This window comes from Melitaea cinxia, chromosome 5, assembly GCF_905220565.1.
Source record: "Melitaea cinxia chromosome 5, ilMelCinx1.1, whole genome shotgun sequence".
Taxonomy (NCBI): domain Eukaryota; kingdom Metazoa; phylum Arthropoda; class Insecta; order Lepidoptera; family Nymphalidae; genus Melitaea; species Melitaea cinxia.
Window position 1 is genome coordinate 4649763 of NC_059398.1, and position 26781 is coordinate 4676543.

The 26781-nt window shown below is 33.3% G+C and overlaps 1 protein-coding gene across 1 annotated transcript in view; it reads right to left on the minus strand.

Moving 5' to 3' along the window:
- Positions 1 to 8127: 8127 nt before the first annotated feature.
- Positions 8128 to 26781, minus strand: part of LOC123653423 (protein phosphatase 1E-like) — a 29602-nt gene continuing 10948 nt past the window's right edge. Inside the window, exons 3-8 of the mRNA XM_045589418.1 lie at positions 24800 to 25017; positions 23792 to 23980; positions 17924 to 18067; positions 16828 to 16921; positions 9248 to 9412; positions 8128 to 8194 (exon numbers count right to left, since the gene is read on the minus strand). Of these exons, the coding sequence (XP_045445374.1) occupies positions 8181 to 8194; positions 9248 to 9412; positions 16828 to 16921; positions 17924 to 18067; positions 23792 to 23980; positions 24800 to 25017 (824 nt within the window). The 3' untranslated portion in view covers positions 8128 to 8180. The remainder of the gene's footprint in view (positions 8195 to 9247; positions 9413 to 16827; positions 16922 to 17923; positions 18068 to 23791; positions 23981 to 24799; positions 25018 to 26781) is intronic.

A 26781-nucleotide genomic window follows, 5' to 3' on the forward strand; every position in this document is an offset into this window, starting at 1 on the left:
AGAGAAGAAATGGATTGAGTAATTGAATTTATGAAGATTGAGAAGAGCAATGGAGATAGAACGCCGCCTTGAGGTACGCCAGCTTGGACATCACACCATGAAGATGTGGCATCATCGTAGCGTATGCGCTGTCGTCGCCCTTTGAGGTAGTTATACTAATTTATTTACGCCCATGCCTAAGTCTTAAATTATACATTATATTCTTTTTATTACTTTATAATAAATATTTTAAAAGTTATTTAAGAAAATAAATTATTTACTTATTAGTACGCCTCCATTATTCTGTTTCATTTTGGTTGTGCTTTTCCAAACTACTCAGTTTATAAATATTATTGTAGGGTTGCACGGATCAGTTAATAGTTCATAAAATTAAATGCACGAGTATATACCGATCTCATGAATTCATATTTTAAATGGAACTTGCGAAATAAAACCTAGACAACGAAACTGTAAACAGTTTAGTCACCCCGATGCTTACTTAATTACATAAAAATTATGATATACCTACTCGTATATAAATTAGACTGGCATAAAAAAGGTAGAAGAATTTTATTATAATTTCGTTATCCATTCTTATTTGTCAAATTTTCTTTATTCGTTTATTGTAAAGATGGATTAGCACTGATAAATATTGTAAAATATACAATATATTGCAGTTCGAATTAATACGCCTTCACCAATATATTAAACAACATTTGTATGGATAATACATGAAATTAGCCAAAATGAATCATTTGTTAGAACGCTAACAGGTATTGTTATTATAATTGGTTGTTTGAGAAGTGAATGAAAGTTGGCAGATAGCGTGGTATCGTAACGATCAGAATCAAGGTCGAAACTCACGTTGTCGCGGACGGTCTGCCAACTAATGTCCATTGTCAAATGAGCTACGCGCCGATTAACCGCACTTCTATCAAATTTTTTGTATTTTTGCGTTTTCAATAAATTTAATAAACTACTAGCTGACCCGACAGACGTTGCTCTAACAAACGCGGAAAGTTTAAATAATCGTTAGTTTTCTAAAATTTTCGATTTTTTTTTTCAACAATTTTCTTAATTTTTAGGCCGCAGGAACTTCCTATAAAGTAGTAGAAAACTTTTAAAAAATTAACCAAATCTCCAGCCGTTCTTGATTTATGCGTTTGCATTTAGCAATTCATGTAAGTTCTACATCGTGAATACTTATTGTTTTGATACGGTCTAGACACTTTCCTAGACACATAGTAAATATTGCACCTTTATTACAAATTGTTATTTGCAATTTATAAATAATAGTAGAATTTATTTTAGTAGTTTCTAATTTACAACATACTGACCGAGACGAATTTATTACGATTAAATACGGTATTTTTATGGCGTGAGCGTGACTTTCTGCACGTAACGAGCAGAACGTAAGCTTTTGCAAAAGTGTAGCGATATTTTAGCGATAGCGATTATTACAAGATTATTACATTAACTTATCGAATATCTGTATATATATAAGGAGTTATTAAAAGGAGTTCTAAAAGGAGTTGATTTCTAAAGATACATTATTTGGACACCTGCTCACCATCTATAGAGCGTACATTTTAAATTTCAAGTCTCTTACTTCAAAAACATAGGACTTTCATACAAACTTCCAACCCCGTTTTATCCCCTCGGGGGTCGAGTTTCGTAAAATCAGTTCTTAGCGGATGTCTACGCCCTATAAGGAACCTACCTGCTAAATTTCAAGTTTGTATGTGTTATAGTTTCAGAGATTTCGTGATGAGTGAGTGACCTTTCGCTTTTATATATATTATTATAGAATATTATAGATTATAGATATATATGTATATATGGAACAAAGTTAAAAAGTTACCTAAGCGTTCGTAATATTTTTTTTTTAATTTAAAGGCATACTAATTACTTATAATAGGCTAAACGAACAATTTCAAAAATTATAAACATGTTTTTGTAAACATTACTTTGATAATGCCAAAATGGAATATGTAGATAACACAACATATAACGACTATTATTAATAACATTATAATTTAAAATGAATAGGTATTGCGGTTTTAACATATTTTCCTAAACTTTAATTAAATATTCCACAGACGGAGAAATACATCATATAAGAAAGAAAGTTTGTAACACAATCTGTTATGGCGTTCCATTGTGTATAAGCGGATGTATACGTATCAGCATCTCTTCCGAAATATGTAGGCTTATTCGGGATGTTTTTCTTCGGCGCGAAGCACGACGTGAATAAAAAAACATAAGCATTTGAAAAATCGGGAACTCTATTTCGGTACACCACGTTGATGCACGTAAATAACTACTAAAAATAAAAATCGGACAAGTACGAGTTGAATACATGGGCGATTCCGTACTACTGTGGTCTTATATGATACAGTGCGGAAACACATATTTCCGTACTATCTTAGACAAATCGAGTGTTACAAATTTTAAGAAAATGTACAAGTTAACATATATTCGTTAAGAAATTAAAGGTAGATAGAATGGCTATAATGGTAGATAGCGTATAGTGACGGACGGATAGCGGTGTCATGGTAATAGGGTTTTATTAGAACCATTTGGATACGGAACTCTAAAAAGAATTTTAGATTTGCTATATCCGACAGTCCGGCCGACGGCGTGCAACGTTAAATTAGTACGAGCAACTGTAAACTGAACACAACTGATGCAGATGCAACGTGATGTACGATGCTGTGTAAGCAGCACACTGCTAAAAAAAGATGGATCTTTTATGTGGTAAATGACTCTTTTGTACATCAAAGTTACACGTTACTGTACTGCGGGTTGGTAGATAATTTCCCGATCAGTATCAGATTTCTCTGCTGTGTGTGGCTACGGCAGTAAAGAATATTGCTACCCCCTCTCTTCCCACGGTGTCGTAAGAGGCGACTAAGGGGTAACACAGTTCCACTACCACCTTGGAACTTAGAAAGTCGACCGATGACGGGAAAACGACCCAACTGCTAGCTTTGAAATACACAGGCCGAAGACGAGCAGCAGCGTCTTCGGTGCGACAAAGCCAGCACTGCGGTCACCAACCCGCCTGCCCAGCGTGGTGACTATGGGCAAAACACATGAGTTTACGCCATTTTTGGCGCAAAGATGTAGCCTATGTCCAGCAGTGGACTGCGATGGGCTGAAGTGATGATGATGATCAGATTTCTATGATAACAACCAAGACCTTGGTCCTTGGCACGGGGGAGATACACAAGAAAAAACACTCAGACCAAAAATTCGTAGAAATACAAATATCTACCACCTTCTGACAGATTTGTAAGTCTTATTATTTTAGAAGATAAACATCATAACATATGCAAGAAAATTGAGAACGAATACAACAATATATACGTCACAGTTTAAAATATTTAATATATCTCATCTATATTACACACTAGCTGTGCCCGCGACTTCGTCCGCGTGGAATTTAACAAAAAAGTTATTGTTCAGTTCGCAGAGTTATAAAATAAAGATATCCCGAAAATAAAAGTAGCCTAAGTTACTCCTTATTACATCAGCTATCTGCCAGTTAAAGTCCCGTCAAAATCGGTGCAGCTATTTCAGAGATTAGCCGGAACAAACAGATAGACAGACACAAAAATTGTAAAAAATGTTATTTTGGTATATGTACCGTGTAGTAAAAGCCTTTTTTTAAATTACAAACAGACACCCCAATTTTATTTATTTGTATAGATTAGTACATTATTTATAAAAAAATGTTACCAATACAATCAACAATTTACTTTAATTCTCGAAATATAAGCAAGTATGAGGAAAGAACATGTCATTGCTCTTTCCCCATACTTGCTGACATTTACATAGTTATTTATTTGTATAGATTTATTCTAAAAATAACAATGACAAAGTAGATAGATGTAAGATACTTTTAACCGTCACTATCGAATCATATTATTTTTTTAACTAATATGTAACATCAAACATCCTCAAACGATATGCGGTGTCTACTACAGTCCGCTCTAACGCGACACACAACTGACTCGTAATTTAATGGACCCGCTGTCGCCTGTCATCACGTCGTATTTATGAGCATCGCTTTTGAATATGCTAAATTATTAATGTGTATGCGCCTTTATGATTATCATTAGTGGATTATACGAGATATTTTTGCTTATTGAAATAAAATTTCTTTACGCACGCTTGACTTGGGGAGTAAGCTGGTGAATGCGTGACGAGAGCGTTGCGGAAAAGTGTGATCGGATCGAGGCGAACGGAAATTGAAATGACTATATATGAAACTATAAGTTAGATGGAGCTAAAGAAGTTTTACTTCAGTTTTGTGGTCTAAAGCACACTTGTTTTTTTTTTTAAACAATTGAACATTTGTATTACACAAATAAAACACATGATTCTATTCGGGCCAGGCGAATGGAAGTTGAGAGGGATATAAGTTAGTGAAGATAGTAAGAGAGAGAGTTACGTTTCGTAAGTTTTACTTCAATCTTGTCAAAAAATTGGGTTTGAAGCACACTAGTTTTTTATATAATTTTTTTTTTACTAATTTTGCTTTTTTAATTATACTTAGAAACTTTCAAATTTCTATTATTTGTTTGAATTTATATAATAACTAGCGACCCGCCCCAGCTTCGCACCGGTGCAAAGCTGACACTATATATATATCTGTAAAATATAAAACAAAATAAATATAATTTATCATAAAAAATGTGTTTATTTACGACATCACATTAGAAACCTCACAAACTATCAGTGATCCTCTACTATATTATGCATGTATACTAAAGAACCTTCCTCTGGAATCACTCTATTTACTAAAGAAAACCTCAACAAAAACCGTTGCGTAGTTTTTAATATCTCAGCATACAGACAGCGGAAAGTAACTTTGTTTTATACTATGTAGTGATTTACATACATGCAAAGAATTTAATTTTAAAATATTTTAAATCGCCAAACTTTTAAATCGCCATTTCACAAATTGTAATTAGACTTTTACCAATTTATTAAGGTTAATGTGGAGTTACCACCGATTCGGGTTCTCGGTTCTGGTGCGAAGAATCGGCAAGAAACTCAAAATATTAATTGTCTCAGTAACAAGAAATGGGGCCCATCAGTGTAACATTTAAATACATTGATGAATGTTGAGAAAATATTTAATAGTGTAAAAAAATCCTATATATATATATATATATATATATATATATATATTGGGTTGTCTGGAAGAAACGGCTAAATAGCCATAAGTCCGCCCATTGTACTTCACAGTCTGTAAATATTTTTTAAATGTGTTTATTGTTTAAAATGTAGTTGTGGTGTACAATAAAGTATAAATAAATAAATACGTAAAACATGCTAAGCTGTTAATAGCGTAGTAAATTAATGGAAATTACGGAAGAGCGTCCAAGCATGGCGTAAACCAGACACAATGCCATCTAAATCGCTGCTAGTTCGACAGGCACCTTATAGGCTATCGTTCGATCTATGGACACAATGTTATCGTAGCAATCATGGCAGCGACGTTGTGACTGCTACGTTTTGACATCGGCACACCGCATCTCATACATTTTTAAGACCGCATAAAATGTGCTGCTATTAAACTGGGCCAATTAAACTTACACGATAAAACGAAAAAAAAAATTAAATTAGAAAAAAATAATTGCGTTCATAAAATGTGACGTTAAAAAAACAGGAAGTAAGATACCTAACAATGTCAGTTGAAAAGCGTTATACGAGAGGATGTGTGCTGGTAAATGTGATGTAACACACGACCTGACGGCTTCGATGAAATTTGACCTTTAGACGGCAAGTTATAAAATTGAAATCTGGACTCGTGTGCAGTGAAGGGTAATAATCCCGACTACCCCCGGCGAGTTAACACCGCCGACCGCCCCAGTTTAAATATCAACTCCCGAATGTTTAAGCTGCTAAAACTCATAATCCAATAAGCCCCTCGTGTCCACTGGAGTAAAAGTTCAAATTTATCAAAGGTGTTTATTTTAATTATTAAAACAAATAATAACCAACCCGAATACCGCAGCCTTTTCGTTCAAATAAATTAGGAAGACCATTTTGTAGCTCTTTATCATTTAAATTCTACTGCGTGAAATTATACTACATAATAATTTATAAAGCGATTATAACGCAAGCATTAAACAAGATTCACAATACAAAGGCTTGAACTTCTAACAACATTAGTGATTATCTAATAACTGCAGTTTTGTAACAGAGGTGTTGCGTCCGTTTTGTTCACACGGATATCTAAATCATGAATAGATGGAGTTTTGGAGAATTCTTCCAAAACTTTCTTTATGTACAGAAATAAAATTATGTTCACTCGTACGTATCGAGTGAGTTTTCTTCAGTCTATCTTAAATTTGATGAAATGACTGTTGGACAAAGACCTATTCCTCCATATAAGAAAACAGTTGCAATAGGGATTATTATAACTGAATACAAACAAAGGATTAAAATTTTAAACTATGACAAATATAAATAGATATTTTAATAAAAGATTTTACAGAACACTAAAATGCCATAGCTACAGTATATTTATAACAAAACAAGAGGTACAATCAAGAAACAAAAACAAACTATGTTTTCCAAACAAAGTCGAATCACCAAATAAAGACATCTTTTTTAATCGACGCAGAAACACGACAACAATGGCGTGTTTACATACGAATACAACTGACAAAGCTGGCAATTAGAAAGGCTTCATGAAGATGCGGGGTGAACGGGGGCGAGGCGAAAACAAAGTATCAAATTTCTCCACTTCCCCACTTCCGACGCAGTTACGAAACGTTATTGTGAAGCAGTCGCCTAACCGCAGCCGCTGAAACCTACTACACCGCACTCTCGTTACAATACACGAATGTTTTATTCAACTAAAGTTTTCGTAACACCTTTTTTATTGTGCCATATAAGTCATTAACTCCTAAGTTTATCCAGTTATTTTTTTCTAAACAATATAACAATTCTGCACCTCGTAGTTTCGCCTGAATAATATCGGGATAAGAAGTAGCTAGTTTCGAATTCTAGCTAACTACATACCAAGTTTCATTACAATCAGTTCATTAGTTTTTGCGTAAAAGAGTAATAAACATTCATCCCATCTCACTTCTCATTTATAATAGTGATAGGAACGATTTAATAATAAACCAATCATTTCAATAAATCAATACATGATGGGGCTATCGTTAATACGATACTTTCTTTATGTAATCAAGGCTACAGTTTCTCTTAGGGACGTCACTATGTAACCTGAGCTAGAAAATACCGTCCGTCAGTCATAAGACGCGATTCACCCGTCAAGTTGTCATCCCGTTGGACACAGCGGAGACTTGTTACAGAAACTACATAACAGATGAATTTAAACGGATCTTAACGAGGCGTTTTATTAACCACACTGTTGTTAATAAAACGTCTCGTTGTTGTGATTCACGGCCATTCAACAAAATGACTCGTACACTGCTATCACAATAAGTGACATTGAAAAATTAATTTGTTTCAGTTGTTCTTTGCTTAGTGTAGTTGAACAGTATAAAAGATTCATTCATGAAATTGATGAATGTAAATATAAAAATGATATTATTTTAAATTTGTTGTACAAACACTAGGTTATAGGAAACTTTGTTACTAACACTATACGGGCTAGTCCCGAAATAAATGTTATTATTATTATTATAAATTATGGGTAATATATCTATTGGTGTCTTATCTTTATATTAAAAGTATTTTTGGTTCAATAAAAGTATGAAAAACTGTCGATTATTTATGGTCTAATAAATACACATTACAATTAATACACATTTAGTTTCATATGTCGAGTATTTACTATACTGACATATAATAATGAGATATTCGCAAAATTATTAGCTAAAAATAACATTCGAATTCGAATTGTAATTATATTCTTCACATCTTATAATAATAATTGAAACTAAGCAAGTTTTATCATCTCAAAAACTTTTAATTTTCTTTTGACGCCACAATCCAAATGAAACAATGGCGAAAGTGGCATTCAACGCACTTCCCCCAGTACAAGTGCCACAATGAAAAACCCTTACATTTATGCGACAACAAAAATCTGTTGAGCAACATAAAAGCTTTTCGCCTTGAGCGTCGCGATCCATTAAAGACACTTTACTAAGACTTGAAGGGCGCCTAAGTTACCACGTCCACAATAGTAGGAGCTCTGTCTTCTTTAAGTTTCAAGCGAAACTTTCTAGAACAAAACATCTTTCTGTTGCGTGTATATTCTCGCATTTCAGAACAATCCCCGATTGCATCACTGAGTGACCCAATAGTATAATGTATGTTTGTACTTAAGTGGTGCCAATCAATGTCTATCGCCAAAACAATTACAAAACAAACTACCTATCTAATTACTACCAAATACGCAGAATACGGCTGAGTCACGCCAGTAGATTGGATACTTAATATAAAATAATATAACCATTGCTGTTCTTTTATATAACCCTAATATAAATAAATACTATTTTCGTCAATGTATTAAAATTGTAGACTCCGATAGTAAGTTTTAAATTGATTACGGTTTGTTAGGCCGTCTTAATCCTTGAACTTACCGGTAAGTTCACTTGCAGCAAACATAAACATTACGTAAGCGTTTGCTGATATGACTTTCTTATCTGGAAACTGTCGCCGTTATTGCTATTTATAGAAATGATATAAGTTAATAGGCAGTTTAGAGCGAGTTACAACTTGACTCGACGATAAAATACACAAAACTACACTTCGTTTTTACTCGATCGAAATTATTTTATTAGAAAATTGGCGAATACTATCAGCTAAAATAAATTTTAAATCCATAAATTAGTGTTTATTGTGAGAGACATAAATCGCTTTCGCTTTAGTCGTTATAAATCATTACAAACATAGAACCTTTTTTGTGTATTGATAGTGATATGTAACTTAATTCTAATAATAGCATCGTGTTGAACATAATCTCATCGCTCTGGTGCAGTGGTGCGTGCGCCGTGTGGGCGCTCACACACTAGCGATTGCGGGTTCGATTCCCGCTCGGGATGGATATTTGTATTTGTACAAATATGAATGCTCTCAAGCCAAATAATAAAACTTCGAAGTAGTGTTGTGTTAATATAGTTAAAAATCAAAGCTCCTGGAGAAAGTGGGGATAGGGTCAGCTACGCGCTTGCAATGCTCCCTGTGTTGCTGGCGTCTTTCAGCGGTATCTGCTCATCATCAGGCGGACTTGTACGCTTGTTTGCCACCCTAGTACTATAAAAAAATCACTTACCTGGATCAATCATTAGTTGCTTGTAAACGGACAAAGCGACGATGTCTTCGCTGACGACGTCCCAGAGGCCATCACAAGCAACGACAACGAAGTCTTCGTCTCCGTCAAGATCAACTTCAGCGATGTCGGGGCGAGCGGTCACGTACGGTTTGTATTTAGCGTCACCTGTGCACATTATAATTAAAATAAATAAAAATCATGTAAAAAATTATTTAAAAATGTTTGTTGTTTCACTAAAATATCACTCTTTCAAGGACAATACGTTTTATTGTCCTTGAAAAAATCGCAACATCGAAGCTAAAAGGTCACTTAAATCTGTGATTGAAGATAATACGGCATTTCATTATGAGTCATATCATCAATACAGTAATCAATCTATAAGCGTGCCGTTGCTGGCCATAGCGCCTTTGTCGAATGAAAAAGAAGGTTTGCCGTTTGGTGCTTAATGGTTTATATGTAAAAGTGTCTCTCAGAAGAAGTTAGGTAAATATCAATATAAATATTTATCTATCAATAGTAAACGTAAGTAAAATTTATTTCTTAACTAATTGTAATAATTAAGCTTATTTTTTACAGAAATCATTGCACATCATTATAAAACAATCCGAATTGCAACTGAAACTAAACAGAGAATAAAATTACAATGGGTCTTTGTTTGACTGAAGAATTTGAATGAGAATAAAAACAAAATTTTCAAAGCAGTACAAGGTTAATGGAGTGGAAGGAAAAAATGACCTTCAAGAAAATATAAAAGCGTTTGTGTACAATACTAACTTCAGAGCCTTTTTAATATCTTACTTTATTTGTTTAAAGGTTTGAAATGTTATACAGTTTTTATCGAAAATGTTTTAAAGTAAAAGACATTTTTAAATAATTAAACTTGAGACAAATCTGTCTAGTCTGTTAGTCTAAAGTTCCGATTTCATTTTTATGAATTTTGACTAATTGAGCGTTTCTTTGAATAGGACCTATATTATTTCCAAAAAATATATTTGCGTTAGATAGACAGGAATATAATATAATTACACCAAGCATGCTATGTGTCATAAAAGTAACAACTAAACTTTGCCAACGTGACTCAGTTAAACGTAAATGCTTATCTTATTATCTAAATATTGAGTATTGTAAGTACGATACACAAAAACTTCTAAAAAAAATAGACAGAAACGAGTGTATATCTATTACGTTTTTCGTAATGAAAAAAATGATTAAGAAGTTATATATTTCGAACGAATAGTTTTTTGTGTTCAAATATAGTTCGAGTTGTAAACATTTTTCCGTATTTGATGAATACTTACATATATTTAAGCAAGGGCTTGACATTTTTACCAACCCGCCTGCCCAGCGTGGTGACTATGGGCAAAACACATGAGTTCACGTTATTTTTGGCGTAAACTTGTGGAGGCCTATGTCCAGCAGTGGACTGTATAGGCTGTAATGATGATGATGACATTTTTATTCCTTAATTTTAAAATGTAAATTAAAAACGGTATATACTCATAGATATAAAGTAAAGATTAATATAACTATGAAAAGCTAACCAAAAATATTTATTTACCTAACGTACCGTGAAATTCGGACACTCGTCACAAATGCGCCAAATTCGAAGGGCTTTATAAATGCGGCACCTAATCTACCGTGGAACGCGTAATCAATGGACGTAAATATAAAGGGGGTAGAGGTAGAGATATGAAGAAAATGTCAACACTACAGTTCCATTGTTACGCTGTCATTGTTAGCTTACATGTAACTAGAGGGAGATATTGTCCTAATCTATATTTTTAACCGACTTCCAAAAAAGGAGGAGGTTCTCAATTCGACTGTTTTTTTTTATGTATATACTTCAGAACTTTTGACAGGGTGGACCGATTTCGACAAAAATATAATTTTTTAATCGAAAGGTGGTGTGTGTCATTTGGTCCCATTTAAATTTATTTGAGATCTAACAACTACTTTTCGAGTTATATCTAATAATGCGTTTTTACTTGACGCTTTTTTCGTCGACCTACGTTGTATTATACCACATAAGTTTTTACTGGATATACCGATTTTGATAATTCTTTTTTTTTTTGTTGGAAAGGAGATATCTCTAGTTTGGTACCAGGATCAACCGAGGATTTGGTACCAAAACTCTCGAAAATCCGCATAACTTTTTACTGGGTGTACCGATTTTGATAATTTTTATTTAATTGAAAGCTGATGCTTATCATGTGGTCACATTTAAGTTACTTGACTATTTTTTTGTCGATCTACGTTGTATTACATGTCGATGTAAATGAATGATGAAGTCGTTTTTTTTTCGTTTGCGAGCAAATACAATTATTTATTTACCGCCAAAGAGATGACATCAAAGTTGATGGTAATGAACGGAAATCCACTATTACTATAAAAACAAAAGTAACGTTCATTGATTGTTCCCTCTTTGTGTTTTAAGGTTTAATAAACTAACAACTATATTACGAACTAGCTGTGCCAGCGACTTCGCGTGAATAAAAAAAATTATTGTTCAGTTCGCAGTTACAAATAAATAAATTTCGAAAATAAAAGTAGCCTAAGTTTACTCCTTATTCCATCAGCTATATGCCAGTGAAAGCCCCGTCAAAATCAGTCCAGACGTGTAAGAGATTAACCGGAACAAACACACAGACAGGCAGGCAGACAGAAAGACAGACAAAAATTGTAAAAAATGTTATTTTGGTATATGTACCGTGTATACATCCATATGCAATTATTAAAAAGCGATTACTTTAATATTACAAACAGACACTCTAATTTTATTTATTTGTATAGATTTAATACAACGACATAGGTCTTGGAGAAAAACAAAATTACAATTAAACTCATAGATATCCATGATTCAAACTGACACTCGAATGTTAAGTTTTTAACGTTAATATTTGTATCTTATAAATGTGCCTGCCAACTTAATCCTACCAAGGCACGGTTGTCAAATATTGTAAATAACAAATACACTTAAAAAATTTACCGTAGGTATGTATTACTGTCTATTTTTATAACAATAAATTAAAATAAACGTTACATAAGTAGATACCAGAAATATGTTTTTCGGCATCTTATCCCCGATTTAAAACGAACAATAGCACGAAACTTATCACGTGAGAGTCCGGCCCACACTAAGTTTTAGTTTACATAAGAGCTAGCAATTATTTAATTACTAAATGAACAATCCACACGAAAAGTATTTTAATTGTGAATTTAATACTTTTTAGACTAAAAAGAAAAGTTAAAAAAGAAAGTGTTGATACGTGATCTTAATCTATATTTACACTATATTAAATAAATAAAAAATTATATAATTTCTGTTAAAATTATGTAATATTATACGTTTCTCTGATTGTTCATACCAACAAAAATATTAATTAATTATTAAGTTCTCATTTAACAACAAAAATAAATAAATACATAACAGTAATAATACATTATAATTTAATACATAATGATAAGAGAACACAGTATTACAAATATTACCTTATCAGCCTTATGGGTGCAAATTTCATGAATTATAACACATATGTATTGTTTTTATTATTATATATAAATTACTATTAAATATATCGTTATCATTGATGGATGTGCCAGTAAAACAAAATGAGACTGTCTGAATCTATGGTACCGAAAGACATATCAAATTATCAACGGCACTCGTTTCATTGCAATGTAGCTATCACAAGATAATTAGTAAAACTAATCGAAAGCTACATCGTTCCGAAACTCACTTTGTACAAAGTTTAGTAATTGCTTTAGACATGCATGCCATGAACTTGTAACATAATTGCTTAAACAGTATCATTTTTTTAAAAGTTACCAAAATTGTGAGTGTGTAGATAATAGGCCTATTGCCATATTACTAATATAATATTATTTATATGCGTATTATTTATACATACATTTATTACCGAAAAACGTATAATGTATATATGTTCTTATCAGCTGGCTGTTATCTAAAACACATGCATTATGTTGCCTACCTTATATGTGTATGTTCAACATTTTTATTTTTTAATATTTAGATCTGACTTCAAATGCGATTTTACTAGCATAAAACATCAAAAAAATTTCGTCTAAATTCTAACTTCTTTCTTTCTTCTTCTTTTCTTATACGCCTAGCTAGGCTCCTTCAAACCTAGACGTATTAGGCATGTCTATACGTCTATACGGGTTTGAATGAATGGTATTTCAATGTATAATGTTTCTGCAGCGCGAGTGCAGCGTGTCCGAGTGATCGATACGATACCGTGCAGGGTTGACGAGGGAGCAAGGGGACGGTGCGACTCCGCGGCGCCCGACGCGCGCAACTTACGGCGATTTACTTGTAAATTACACCGGTCGTTGTTTATAATTATTCGGTTATAATAAAATTGTGTCGTTGAGTATCTACATAAAAACTTTTTTATGGTACTCTCCATATTGTTATTTTCATACTAGCTGAACTGGCAGACGTTGTCCTGCGAACTGTCAGACGCGTGTAGTTTGAATAGTCGTTAAGTTTTCCGAATTTTAGGCATAACTTCAGACCAAGTTTACAGTTTACTGTGCAAGTTTCTTTGTTTCTTTAAGACTCTCACGAAAATTCATAGAAAACTTTTAAAAAATCAGCTGGAACTGTTCCAGCCGCTTTCGAGTTTTGCGCTGAGCAACACATACATATACTTAAGCGATTCAATTTTTTGTTTATATAGATTTAGCTCACTTTGATGACATAAATTTTTTTGATTTAATTGTAACGTCTGCTATAAAGTCAGATAGACATAGGAAAGAATCCAACAAAAACGGCTTGTTCTTTCAAGCAAGGCACAAAATTACTAAAACTATATGAGTCATCATCATTACATCATTACAGTCTATACAGTCCACTGCTGGACATAGGCCTCCACAAGTTTACGCCAAAAATAACGTGAGCTCATGTGTTTTGCCCATAGTCACCACGCTGGGAAGGCAAACTATGAGTACTCGTATATAATATTCGAGACATAATGCATTCACGATATCATTCACGATAGCTATCCGAATCATCAAGCCATAAGATAAGTACATACGCCAGCTGAAAATGAGCGTACGTTTAAAGGCTTCCGTATAATCTGGATTTCAAATTATTTGGACATAACACTGTGGATTACGATGTCTGTAATTACTAAACTGGTAAACGAAATACCTAGAATATTTGCACGATAATCTTTAAAATACGTTTTAAAAAAAGGAAGCAAAGTCAGACTACTCGTTTAATGAATATAAGTAGATAGTTATAAATTTTGAATATAAACCCCACCCTCACCTCACCCAAGAGAACCGTGCCGGATTCAGTATTTTAAAAGCACATAGTGTTTTAGCTCAGAATATAAATATGTATACAGTCAATCAGTAGTTTTGGCACGATGCGGGGCCAAATGATAAAAACGAAAAAGAAAATATTGTTCTTCACTTCCGAATCGATTATAGAATGCATTTAAAAAAATTCAAATTCATTTTTTATATTCAGAATTGGACCGGCTGCAGTTTTATTAAAAGTATTTATTTGTCGGTCTGTGTTGGTAGTTTTTCAAGTTACTAATAATGTACAAATGCATAAATGATATTAAGCAATCATTTGACTATAGTCATATGACTATTGTATAAAGCATTAAGGTGTTTGTCGTAGTACCAGACGACCGTGTTATATGATAAAAAAAGTCAGTCAAAGATTGTCCCTTTTTAAAAGTATGGAATATAAGTTGAGAGACTTAAAAAAAACTAAACTTATTTAATGTTCCTTTTATGAATAAAGTAATGAAACGAAAGCAGCTCACAGTAGGGTAAAATTATCACAAATTATCATAATATCGTCTTTTGCTATTTATATTTTATTCATACATAAGATAACTAAAACATTAAATAATGAATAACAACTAAAAAAAAATGTCTTAATTTCTAACATAAATAAATTAAAGGCCAAATGGCATTTAGGGCTGCTACTCAGTTCTCACATTACATTGGCATGATTAATCTATAATTGTAATATTTATTATCACTGTTACATTAACTCTATTTAAAACCTTTATAAACATTAATTTGTCAATTTTAATAAACTCTTGAGTCGTAAGTGAATTGGGTTATAAATAACGCCCTACTTTAACCAAAGAGCATAAAACAACTGCACCTTTATTAATTAATCATATAACCGTGGCACTAAACGTGTCAACGTTATAATTTGCAAATGTATTAAAAGGAAGACATGAAATCCTTATAAATTGCAACGTTGTGTCAGCGGAGAGTATGATATGGCAATTTATCGTTCATCCCCCCATAATGCTAACAACTTAATGGACGACACACGACCATAATGGAGGTTTGAAGGGATTACAGTCATAGGGCTAAAATCATTATATTAGAATCTTAAGTTATTATTTAACAACTTTATTGTTACAGATATTAAAAAAAGAATTTTCCTTGATTTTTTATTGTTATGTGCAATTTGTTTCTTTTAATATACAGATAATATATGTAAACATTATTTAAAAGATTCGTTATGACGTTTAAAATTAATTTAATTAACCATCCAGTAAGTTTAATTAAACCGTGTTGTAAAAAAATATTTGGTTGCCGATTAAAATCGTAAGCTCTAAAAGTCTTAATCAGAGCCCGATGGCCACCCCTTTCAGATAGACTCATAATAATAAAACGACCGATTTAACCGCCTTTTATGACAATTCGCACTTCACACTGGCATTCGTAGGTGAAAACAATTGGCTACCCTCGGATGTAAATTTGATTATGACGCCCATTATGAGGCTGCAAATAATGAAGGGTTGAACAAACGCTATAACGATTTAATTTTAAGGACTAAAAACATAAAAAAACTGAAATGCTTAATTATACTAAGATGATTAATTAAATAGTGTTTTAGAAAGTTTAAACTTGGAACTATTTTAGAAGTATGGTTTGACTTTTATGATTATTGTTAATACGGCTGAGTCAGAAAAATAACAATTCTAAATTTGTAAAGCTTAGTTTTGCAGTACAAATCAATCAAATGTTGCAAAGACAACGTTTTGTATTTTTAAAGTTATGTAATTAAAAGCATTCTATTTAAAGCTTAACTAATTTGTACTTAACGCTCGCTAATGCCCAAAAATCTTGATGAAGAGAATAAGGAGACAAATACATTACCCATAAAATTAGAGCACAATGTCACTACTGAATCTTGCTTAACTATATAGTAGGTAGCTAAAGTTTTCTTAAGAGAGTATCATAACCTTAATTATGAGTCGGACAAGAGAAAGTCTTTAACTTAGCTTAGCTTAACCTTTCCTTTTCTTTGACATTTATTTAATAGATGATTTTGCCACTATTAGCTCGTTTCTTTAATTTTCGCCCTGTTGTAGTGTTGTCAGATATGTGTTTTACTTATATCCATGATGTGACTAAAGGGTTTTTTCTACTGTTTTCCTTAACATTTTATCGCGTATAATGACTAAAGTCGCCAATCTTCATTGACTCACGAATTTACTAATCTTTAATTGAATGACCAAATTTTTGCTTAATCGTAAATTTCGTACTAGTCAGTTAAAACAAACATGACTTACCAATAGCTCGTGAAACAGCCAGCTGTCCGTTGACTCGCCACGTGCCCCAGTACATAACGGAGCCTCCCGTCGACTCTATTCGTTCTCGTTCATCCTAATAAAGCCAGATATATCGTTAAAAAAAGTATAATAAAATTTACAATTCCGTTTGTTTCTAAATGTATTCTAAATTTAAAATTTAGTTTTAGAATAAGGAATGAATATACATAAAGTATGTCGTTAAACCAATTCCATTTCTGACGAAATATTCAGGATGCTATGACGCGGTAAACATTCTGAAACTTAGAATGCATTTATGAACAAGAAAAATCGAATCTCGTCTTATTTTTGACTTCTTTATGAAGGATAGCTTTGTTGTCTTCTTTTTTGATAAGTCATTAATGAAAAACACTTAGAGACGTCATCTATAAATAGCGTATACATTCATGATATTCCATTTTAAACTTTTACTGTAGCAAAACTTCTAGTGCGCGTAGGGTCGCGTGATGATAGACGATGTTCTTGTCATCGTTAAGTGTGCGGGGCTACGCAAAATGATTTATCGATTGTTGACGTGTCTGTCATGAATCAGAATCTGCATACCGAAGAGTTGATAATTCGTTTAATTAATTTTTAAAATGACGATTCGAAGCTGCTTTTAAAGCCTATTTTAATAAAGGTATTTTGATCGTTTTGACTTCCCATCAGGTGGATCGTTCGCTTGTTTGCCAACCTAGTCGTATAAAAAAAAATTGTGTGTAGGTGTGTCCGTGTGTCCGTGTGTCGGCGTGTGTCGCTGACGTACGTGTGCGTTACTGAGGTAGGGCACAGCAGGAATTTCCTGCTCAAAATCTAAAGCAGCCCGACTGGGGTAGTACCTCGACCTTACAGAAGATCACAGCTAAATAATACTGTTTTCAAGCAGTATTGTGTTCCTGTTGGTGAGTAAGGTGACCAGAGCTCCTGAGGGGGGATTGGGGATTTGGTCGGCAACGCGCTTACGATGCTTCTGCTGTTGCAGGCGTCTATAAGCTACGGTAATCTCTTACCATCAGGTGAGCCGTACGCTTGTTTGCCGCCCTGGTGATAAAAAAAAAAAAAAAAAAAAAAATCGTACCGGTCGGTCGGGCTTGTGCGGGTTGACGAGCTGCATGAGGCGCATGCGCTTGGCGAGCAGCGCCAGCGAGTCGCCCGCCCACGCCGCCAGCAGGCGCCGCCCGCGCAGCGCCACCGACACCGCCGTGCTGCCGCCCGGCGCGCGCTGCACACCACACTCTACACTCTACACTCTGCACTCTACACTCTACACTCTACACTCTACACTCTACACTCTACACTCTACACTCTACACTCTGCACTCTACAATCTACACTCTGCACACTACCTGACCACGCGCTCGGGGTAAACGATACTACAGAACAAATATCTAAATCTGACGAAATTTACTTCTATATTTCAAATTTGTATTTAATTACTGGTATAATAATAGTAAGTACCCGGTTGACCGAGCAATCAACCTCACTAATTATTGCCGTTGGGCTTTCGGATAATTATCTGGACAATCGAATATATGAAGATAAGGTTTTGTACATATTATACCATCAAAAGAATCTTAGGTAAATATTTAAATAAAAATCAATTAAAATTATTAACAAAAATCCATGTTTATTAATATACTATTGTTTAATTTCTCTGAAATATTTAATAATCGTGATAATCGCAAATTCATATAACTGAGGGGTGATTAGCTTTCCGTTGTAACATTGATTTAAGCTTAATCAATCGGTAGGCAAGTAAAACCACGAGGGACGTCTTATTTCCATTTCAATTAGACGCGTCTAGTACACAAAACCATACACATAGAAATAATTTTAAATCTAAAAACTGAGAATGTAATTTGAAATTTTAGCAAGCTTGCGATTGCAATTTTCTTAACATTGTAATAAACAATAATGGTCGTATTTGAAAAAGGCGTTGAATCACAAAGATAATACTCACTCTACGTATGGCTGTCTCGGTCATAATCCAATTTTGTGACAGCTAGCTAATCACAAAATCTTTTTATAGGAAACGTGCTCTATTGTAAATACTAGCGTAGATATTTTATACAATATACCTAAAATTGTAGTCAGCCAATGCCAAATTTATTACAGCAATAGGAGGTGATACAATTAATTATTTTACGCGCATAATTACTGATCGACTGCACCAAATCGGATAAATATTTTTGTTTTTTGTCGTTATATTTACGCTTCAGCCTGTAATATCCCACTACTGAGCATAGGCCTCCTTCCCCATGTAGGAGAAGGATCAGAGCTTAATTCACCACGCTGCATCAGTGCTGGTTGGCGGATATATTCCTACTATGAGTAACGTCCGCTATCAGGTGTATATGATAACAACCACGACTAACAACTTAACGTGCTCTCCGAAGTACACACAAACACCCAGAACACGGTAAACATCTGGATGGCCAATAAAAATGTTTGTCATGTGCGGGGATCGAACCCGCAACCGCCAGCGCAAAAACCACAAACCAATGCTGTGACCGTCGTGCCAATGCTTGTATAAAAAATAAAAAAATAAAAAACGATATATTCACGAAAATAATAGCCGTACAAAGTGCCTCGGGTCGGCTATTATTATATAAACAATCCTTGCAAATAGCAAAACTTTTTTAAACTTACAGAGCCAAGAGATAACACTATTTAGTTCCTCGTATAGTACTTTGATTAAAGGGTCATATTACGTTATATTTGTTATGTAGCAGTTTTGTTATACAAACAGCTAATAACATAAAATATTATTCATTTTGTCTTTGTATTCATAATATAGTTCCCACGAGTCTTCTGTTATTTCTGCACAGATATTAAATAAACAAAGTTTCATCCTAGTTTTTAACCGACTTCCAAAAAAGGAGGAGGTTCTCAATTCGACTGTATTTTTTTTTATGTATGTTACATCAGAACTTTTGACCGTGTGGACCGATTTCGACAATTTTTTTTTTTAATCGAAAGGTGGTGTGTGCCATTTGGTCCCATTTAAATTTATTTGAGATCTAACAACTACTTTTCGAGTTATATTCTAATAATACGTTTTTACTTGACGCTATTTTCGTCGACCTACGTTGTATTATACCGCATAACTTTCTACTGGATATACCGATTTTAATAATTCTTTTTTTGTTGGAAAGGGGATATCCCTAGTTTGGTACCATGATAAGGAAACCCGGATCTGATGATGGGATCTCAGATAATCGAGGGAAACTCTCGAAAATCCTCAATAACTTTTTACTACGTGTAACGATTTTGATAATTTTTAATTTAATCGAAAACTGATGTTTAACATGTGGTCACATATAAATCATATCGAGATCTAATAACTACTTTTTGAGTAATCTTTTACTTGACTATTTTTTCGTCGATCTACGTTGTATTACTCGTCGATGTAATTGAAGTCGGTTTTTTTTCGTTTGCGAGCAAACACAATTATTATACTCGTATAATATAATTTATATAACATTTCTTATAATAGTTATATTTGTTACATATATTATATGATATAATTATATATTCTCTTTATAATATTTTTTTTTTGTTATTGTTATTTTAAGTTTTTGATAGTTTTACCAAGCAACGATTTCTTTTAAGATTTTTTTTACATTACGTTTTATTATTATTGTACCATCCATTGTACTTTTTGGGAAATGTATGTCATTAATGCTTGTATCTAATATGGTTTATGCCTATTTTAATTGAGGTGACACTTAACTTGTTTTTTTAATTTTTTAAATGTACAATTTCTTGTTGTCAACCCGCAGTGGTGGATTAAGCTCCTGCATGGAGAAAGAGGCCGATGCCCGGCAGGAGGTTACAGGCTGAATCATGATCGTGATCGTAACAAATTCATGTTTTCGTTGGTGTTAGCCTTGTTGGCGCAATTATTGGATAAAATAAAATAAAAAATTTGGATACCCATTAATGTACAGAAACGAAAATATATTACTATTTTTATAAAGAACACGCACTTTAAAAAATTTACGATAATTCAATTAAAACAGTCTTTAAAAAATAAAATAAATCAATAGATTTCTAGTACGACAAAACTTTAATGAGTAAAAGATAAAAATCTCAAGAAACATTCGTAGACGATCACCTTCTGACATTTAAATAAACATGCGTAAAATTAATATTAACTATCGAATTATTATACGTATAACATGTATTAATTTATACGTTATGAAAAAAAGGTCAAACATTTCGCATTTGATTCAGTTTTGTCGCTTCTCTTTTGAAAATTGTTTACTTACTCCTAATAGTAAAATTTTGCATTATTTAATATATAAAATTCTCGTGTCGCGGTGTTTGGTAGTTAAACTCCTCCGAAACGGCTTGACCGATTCTCATGAAATTTTGTGTGCATATTGGTCTGAGAATCGAACAACATCTATTTTTCATCCCCCTAAATGTCCTTAACATTTAGTAGTCCACCTAGGGTTGCCAGATGGTCGGGATTCGTCGGGATTATCCCGACATTTCGTATGATGTCCAGAGTCCCGAAAAAATACTAAATGTCCCGACAAACAACAGCAAAACAAAAATCTTAAACTATCGCGATAATAAATGTAATGCGAAGTATATGTGGCAGTAATTTATCAAAAAGGAGTTCAAATTACTAATAATTATAGGTAATACTTATTAGAATAAGTGATTGTGATAATTAATGATCTCAGAATCTGCCAAAAAATGCTATTTTTTTTTTTTTGTTTATTGTTTTTGTGATTTTTATTTTTATAATAAAAAGTAATTTTTTATATTTCTTAATATTTATTTGTCCCGTTGGTCCCGACCCTAATCCCAAAATCCCGACTTTTTGAAAATTTGCCCAGATATTTTAGTCTACCCATCTGGTAAACCTAAGTCCACCCCAAAATATTTTTTTTAATTTTTAGATAAATTATTTATTTTTATTTTTTTATGATACAACATTAAAAAATACATACAACCCAAAATTTTCAACCCTCTACAATCAACCCCTATTTTTAAATAGCGTTTAGCGGCAAGACAACGTTTGCCGAGTCAGTTAGTAAAATTATATTTATTGCTGTATGAACTCGTTAGTATAAAACCTAATTAAAATATTTTCTTGATTCATTGAACTTTGAGAGACATTAAAACATGACTTTCGGTAACCTTTTTTGATGTTATCTTTTTAATTATATTTTTATTACCTTCTATTTTTTTTATATATAAATTATTGGTAGCATTCATTTTATCTGACAAAAATAATTTATTTATGATGAATAATAGGACCGGTTAGAGAAAACGAGAATTTTGTTGCATTTAATTATTTTCCTACTTTCCTTTGCTAACGATCACTTAAAACATACCTTTATGAAATATTAAAAATAAACTCAAAGGTTAAAATGTACCTGTATATAATATCTCAAAACTCCATCGACATAATTGTATATTATATTATGAATAATTTTCTGAACATAATTCTTTTATTAGAAAATTAATGCTGTCTCAATAAGTATATAAATATAATCAATAGCTTTCTATATACTATTTTTTTTCTAAAATCAATCAAATTGTCTATACAGTAACATAAGTAACATAAGCCATGTTACTTATCATAGTCTTATGGCTTCCAAATATCAATTATGGATAATTTGTCGACTAACGCTGTTTTTATCTACAATAATTTGTTTACTTAGAAAATGAATTAGGTATTGCCGTATTCATTTATCGAAAATTTTAATCAAAAAAAAGAAAACTTTTGCCACCCCGTTCAATAATTTACGAATTGAAATTTGGGCGCTTTTTATCCACGCCACAAAAATAAAAAATAAAAACAAAGTAGAAATTCCGTAATTATATCCCTATAGCTATAGCTTGACAGTAATAACTACATAAAAATGATTTTATTAACTATTAAAATATATTTCAAAAATAAGAAAATGAAAGGAAGCAGTACTGTCTAGTACAACAAATAAATTAAGTACATATAAATTTACAAATGTTATTAGTATAGCTGGTAGCTATTTCGTCATAAGTAAAGTTCTAAAATCAATAAAATTATAAATTTTCAATCTAGATTCTAATTATTACCAAAGGTTTAGAGCCCCTTGAACAAGGGAAAGTGTACCAATCACGAAAGGCGCACAAATGACAGATTTGGCGCCTTTCGTGATTGGTGGTTCGGTCCAATCATTGTACGACAGTTTGCTATCCCACCCCTGTGCCTCATTTCTACCAGAAAGAGATTAAAAATTCGTTTCTGCGCAATTTGAAGGTTAGCGTTCAAGATCCGTCCTCATAACTATACGGATCGTACGTTGTTCGGCACAGGGCTCGACCTAAAACCGATTCCTATATTCAAAAAACGATTCGATATGCCTACGCTTCTTTTTCGAACACGATACCTTTAAAAGGTTTGTAAGCTAAATCAATCGTTTTCAATATATAGGAACCTGGCTTTAGGCCATAATGTACCTCGTACGCTAAACCTCTTCCTCATTGAGCAAGTACGAGGTGCAATATCAACCTAAGCAAAATCTCCTGCTGGTTGCTCATGCGCAAACTTCGGCCTCATACGGAAATGAACAAATAAACGTATGTATGCGACGCGGCACTAAAGAATTTAGCCACCCCCTCTCTTCCCGTTGGTGTCGTAAAAGGCGACTAAGGGATAACAAGGTTCCACAACCACCTTGGAACTTAAGAAGCCGACCGATGGCGGGATAACCATCCAACTGCTGGCTTTGAAATACACAGGCCGAAGACGGGCAGCAGCGTCTTCGGTGCGACAAAGCCAGTACTGCGGTCACCAACCCGCCTGCCCAGCGTGGTGACTATGGGCAAAACACATGAGTTGACGTTATTTTTGGCGTAAACTTGTGGAGGCCTATGTCCAGCAGTGGACTGTATAGGCTGTAATGATGCGACGCGGTACAAGCGTCGACCTAATCAACAATTCCCACCTGCATGTTACTCTTCCTCACGAACTCGGCGTCCGTCCGCAGGTAGGCGTCGTGCGTGGCTCGCCGCAGGTCCGTGGCGAAGTGCGGGCTCTCGACCAGGTACTGGTGCAGGTGCGCCGCGCAGTACGTCGCCGCCGCGGAGCCCGCGTGCCCGTCGTACACTGCATAAAAGCTCGTCGGCTCCGTCGTCTGATAATAATAATAAAATAATAAAAAAATAATAATAAAATAATAAAAAATGGATAAACCAAAATTGCAGTTTACTACTCATAAAAATACAATTTATAGCTTAGTTTTCGTATAGTTACCAGCTCAGGTAATAAAAAAATGTAAAAATTTGAAGATTTTTTCAGTCTTCATATTTAATAGGCTTCTGAGTTAATAGTTTGCTGATATAATAAAAAAACAGCTTATTTCATCAAATGGTTCTCGCGTTATTTTGCTATCATCCGTTAAAAAGGTTGACGTCCAACATAATATTTATTTCATCGGTTCTTTTTACTATAATAATATTAAAAAAGCCTTCAAATTATATTTAATTTATAGTTCGATGTGTATTCTGTATAAAAGTGTATATTTTATAGCATATGTTATAGCAGTGTTATACAAATATAGATGTTTAAAAGGAAGCGCTTCCCATACTTTTCATTTTGTGAGAATAAAGCACGGCCTTCTTGGAGGCGTGAGTGCCGTCTGTTCCCACGGTAAGCAACTTAATGCTTGTTTTAGGTAACAGCCGACTGATATACCTAAATCTTTTTTTTTTTTGATAAATATACATAAAAATAATAAATAAATATAATTTAATACACCCAGACTTAGGTGGGAATATTTGTATTTATATATTTATAGATGTATTATTTCTATATTACTGACTGTTATAACTATATATATATTTAAGTCGGCTGTTACCTGTAACACAAACATTAAGTTGCTCATCATAGGAACAGATGACCGTGTGTATGTTATAAGTAAGATATTTATTTATTTAAAATTAAAACTGCTCGCCTCAATTCCAAACAAGGCTTCAAGATTGCCAAATTCAACATGTCTATCCTCCATACATCTTCGTCCATTCTTCGTGGCAGACGAGGCAATTTTGAACTCCCTCATTGATGGCGGGGGCGGGGGCGGGAGTGTGTCGAGGCGGGCGTTGTCCAAATATCTTAAACACACGTCGTTGACGCGTGCCGTCACAGCTTGCATTAGTCGGAGGGCTATATACTCTGGAAGGAAAAACAAACATGTGATAAATTACAAATTATTTATGCACCTGCTTGCATACAGGGAACAAGTGTTAGTCTTGTATGTTATGTATTAATTTTTATATTTTTTGATTATGTAATATAATTTGGTACATATATCGCCAGCCTAACTATATTTTTATACTTTATTTTTGATAACGACTAAAATGAAATTTGACAGCAATTTGCATGAAGTAAGTAATACATAAAATTAGTCACTAATTTCAATTTCTATTATGCGTTTTGTAACATTATCCAACATGGAGTTGTCTAATTTAGCAAGATGTGTTTCGATACACAACCGACCAAAAGGGGTCAAGACACCACAACCGATATTATGTTACTATCTTATATTTATTTAAAGTCCTTTTAAAATGAAGACATATGCCCGCTACTCGCTGCCCGGACAGACTTCGTTCTATCAAAAGTTAATACTTGGTATTTTTTTTTTTTTTTTTTTGTATTAAAACCTTCCGTGGATCTTAAGGAACGTAAACAAAATAAATTCGCCGAATCGGTCGAGCCATTCTCGAGTTATGCGCTATCAACATTCATTTTTATTTATATAGAAGATAGAAAAGGCACAGTCAATAATAATTTACTTATCAAATTCCAATCATAAATACTATTTTTTTGTAATCGTACTTAATAACCCACAACTACCAATAATTCATCACTTCTAATATTAAAAATATTAAAAGAGAAAAAAAAAACATTTTCGTACAATTTCATATAACAATGTACAGAAGTTAAAGTTAAACCGATATAAAAACATGCCACCTTCAGATGTTAAGCATAACTTTCAACCAACAATTTTTGTAATGAGATAGTCTCATACATACATGAAGACATCGCACATATTATTTTGTAATAAATGATTGTTTGCTCGCAAACGAAAAAAAAACGAACTTTAACTACATTGACCAATAATACAACACAGGTAGTCGAAAAATAGTCAAGTAAATACGCACTATTAGAGATAATTGTCAGATCTCGATTGGGAAATGGGACCACATGACAAGCACCATCTTTCGATTAAAAAATAATCACCGAAATAGGTCCACTGAGTACAAAATTATGAGGTAACACATTAAAAAAAAAACATGTAAAAACAGTCGAATTGAGAACCTTTTTTAAGTCGGTTAAAAATAAATATGTATTTATGTATTGTTATTTACGACTTCAAAAAATTATTACTTTGAAATAACAAGTGAGTATAATAGTTACATCTAAAAATTATATGTATGTTGTAACAGAAAAAAGCGGTCCGCGTCGGACCTGATCCTAGCTTTTCTAAGCAGTCTTAGGAATTCTCATCTGAAGTGCTATTACAGAAAGCTTGTTGATAAGCAAAGCCTATGGATGTTGCATCTCTTGATAATTAAAAGCATTACATTTTGTTACGACCTACTTCAATGGTACACTCGTTCATGGTCTTCAATGGTCATTCGTTTATTTTAGACTTAATTAAAAACCGGTCAAAACAACCACTTGTATTAAGAGAAAAATGTTCTGCATTTATACTTGCACAGCCTAACAAACGAACTTTAGGTCAACCAGTTAAAGTTTCTTAATTCAGATGTGCTAAGCATTACGCAGCGCTTGAGAAAGACAAGTTATTATAGAAGTTGACGTAATTAACCCAATACATAAGCCGTTTCCGTCAACTTGTCTTAATTATAAACCAATTACTCGTATTCAACGATTAACATTTGCCTAGTTCTCCAGTATCCATTTTTATTTTAT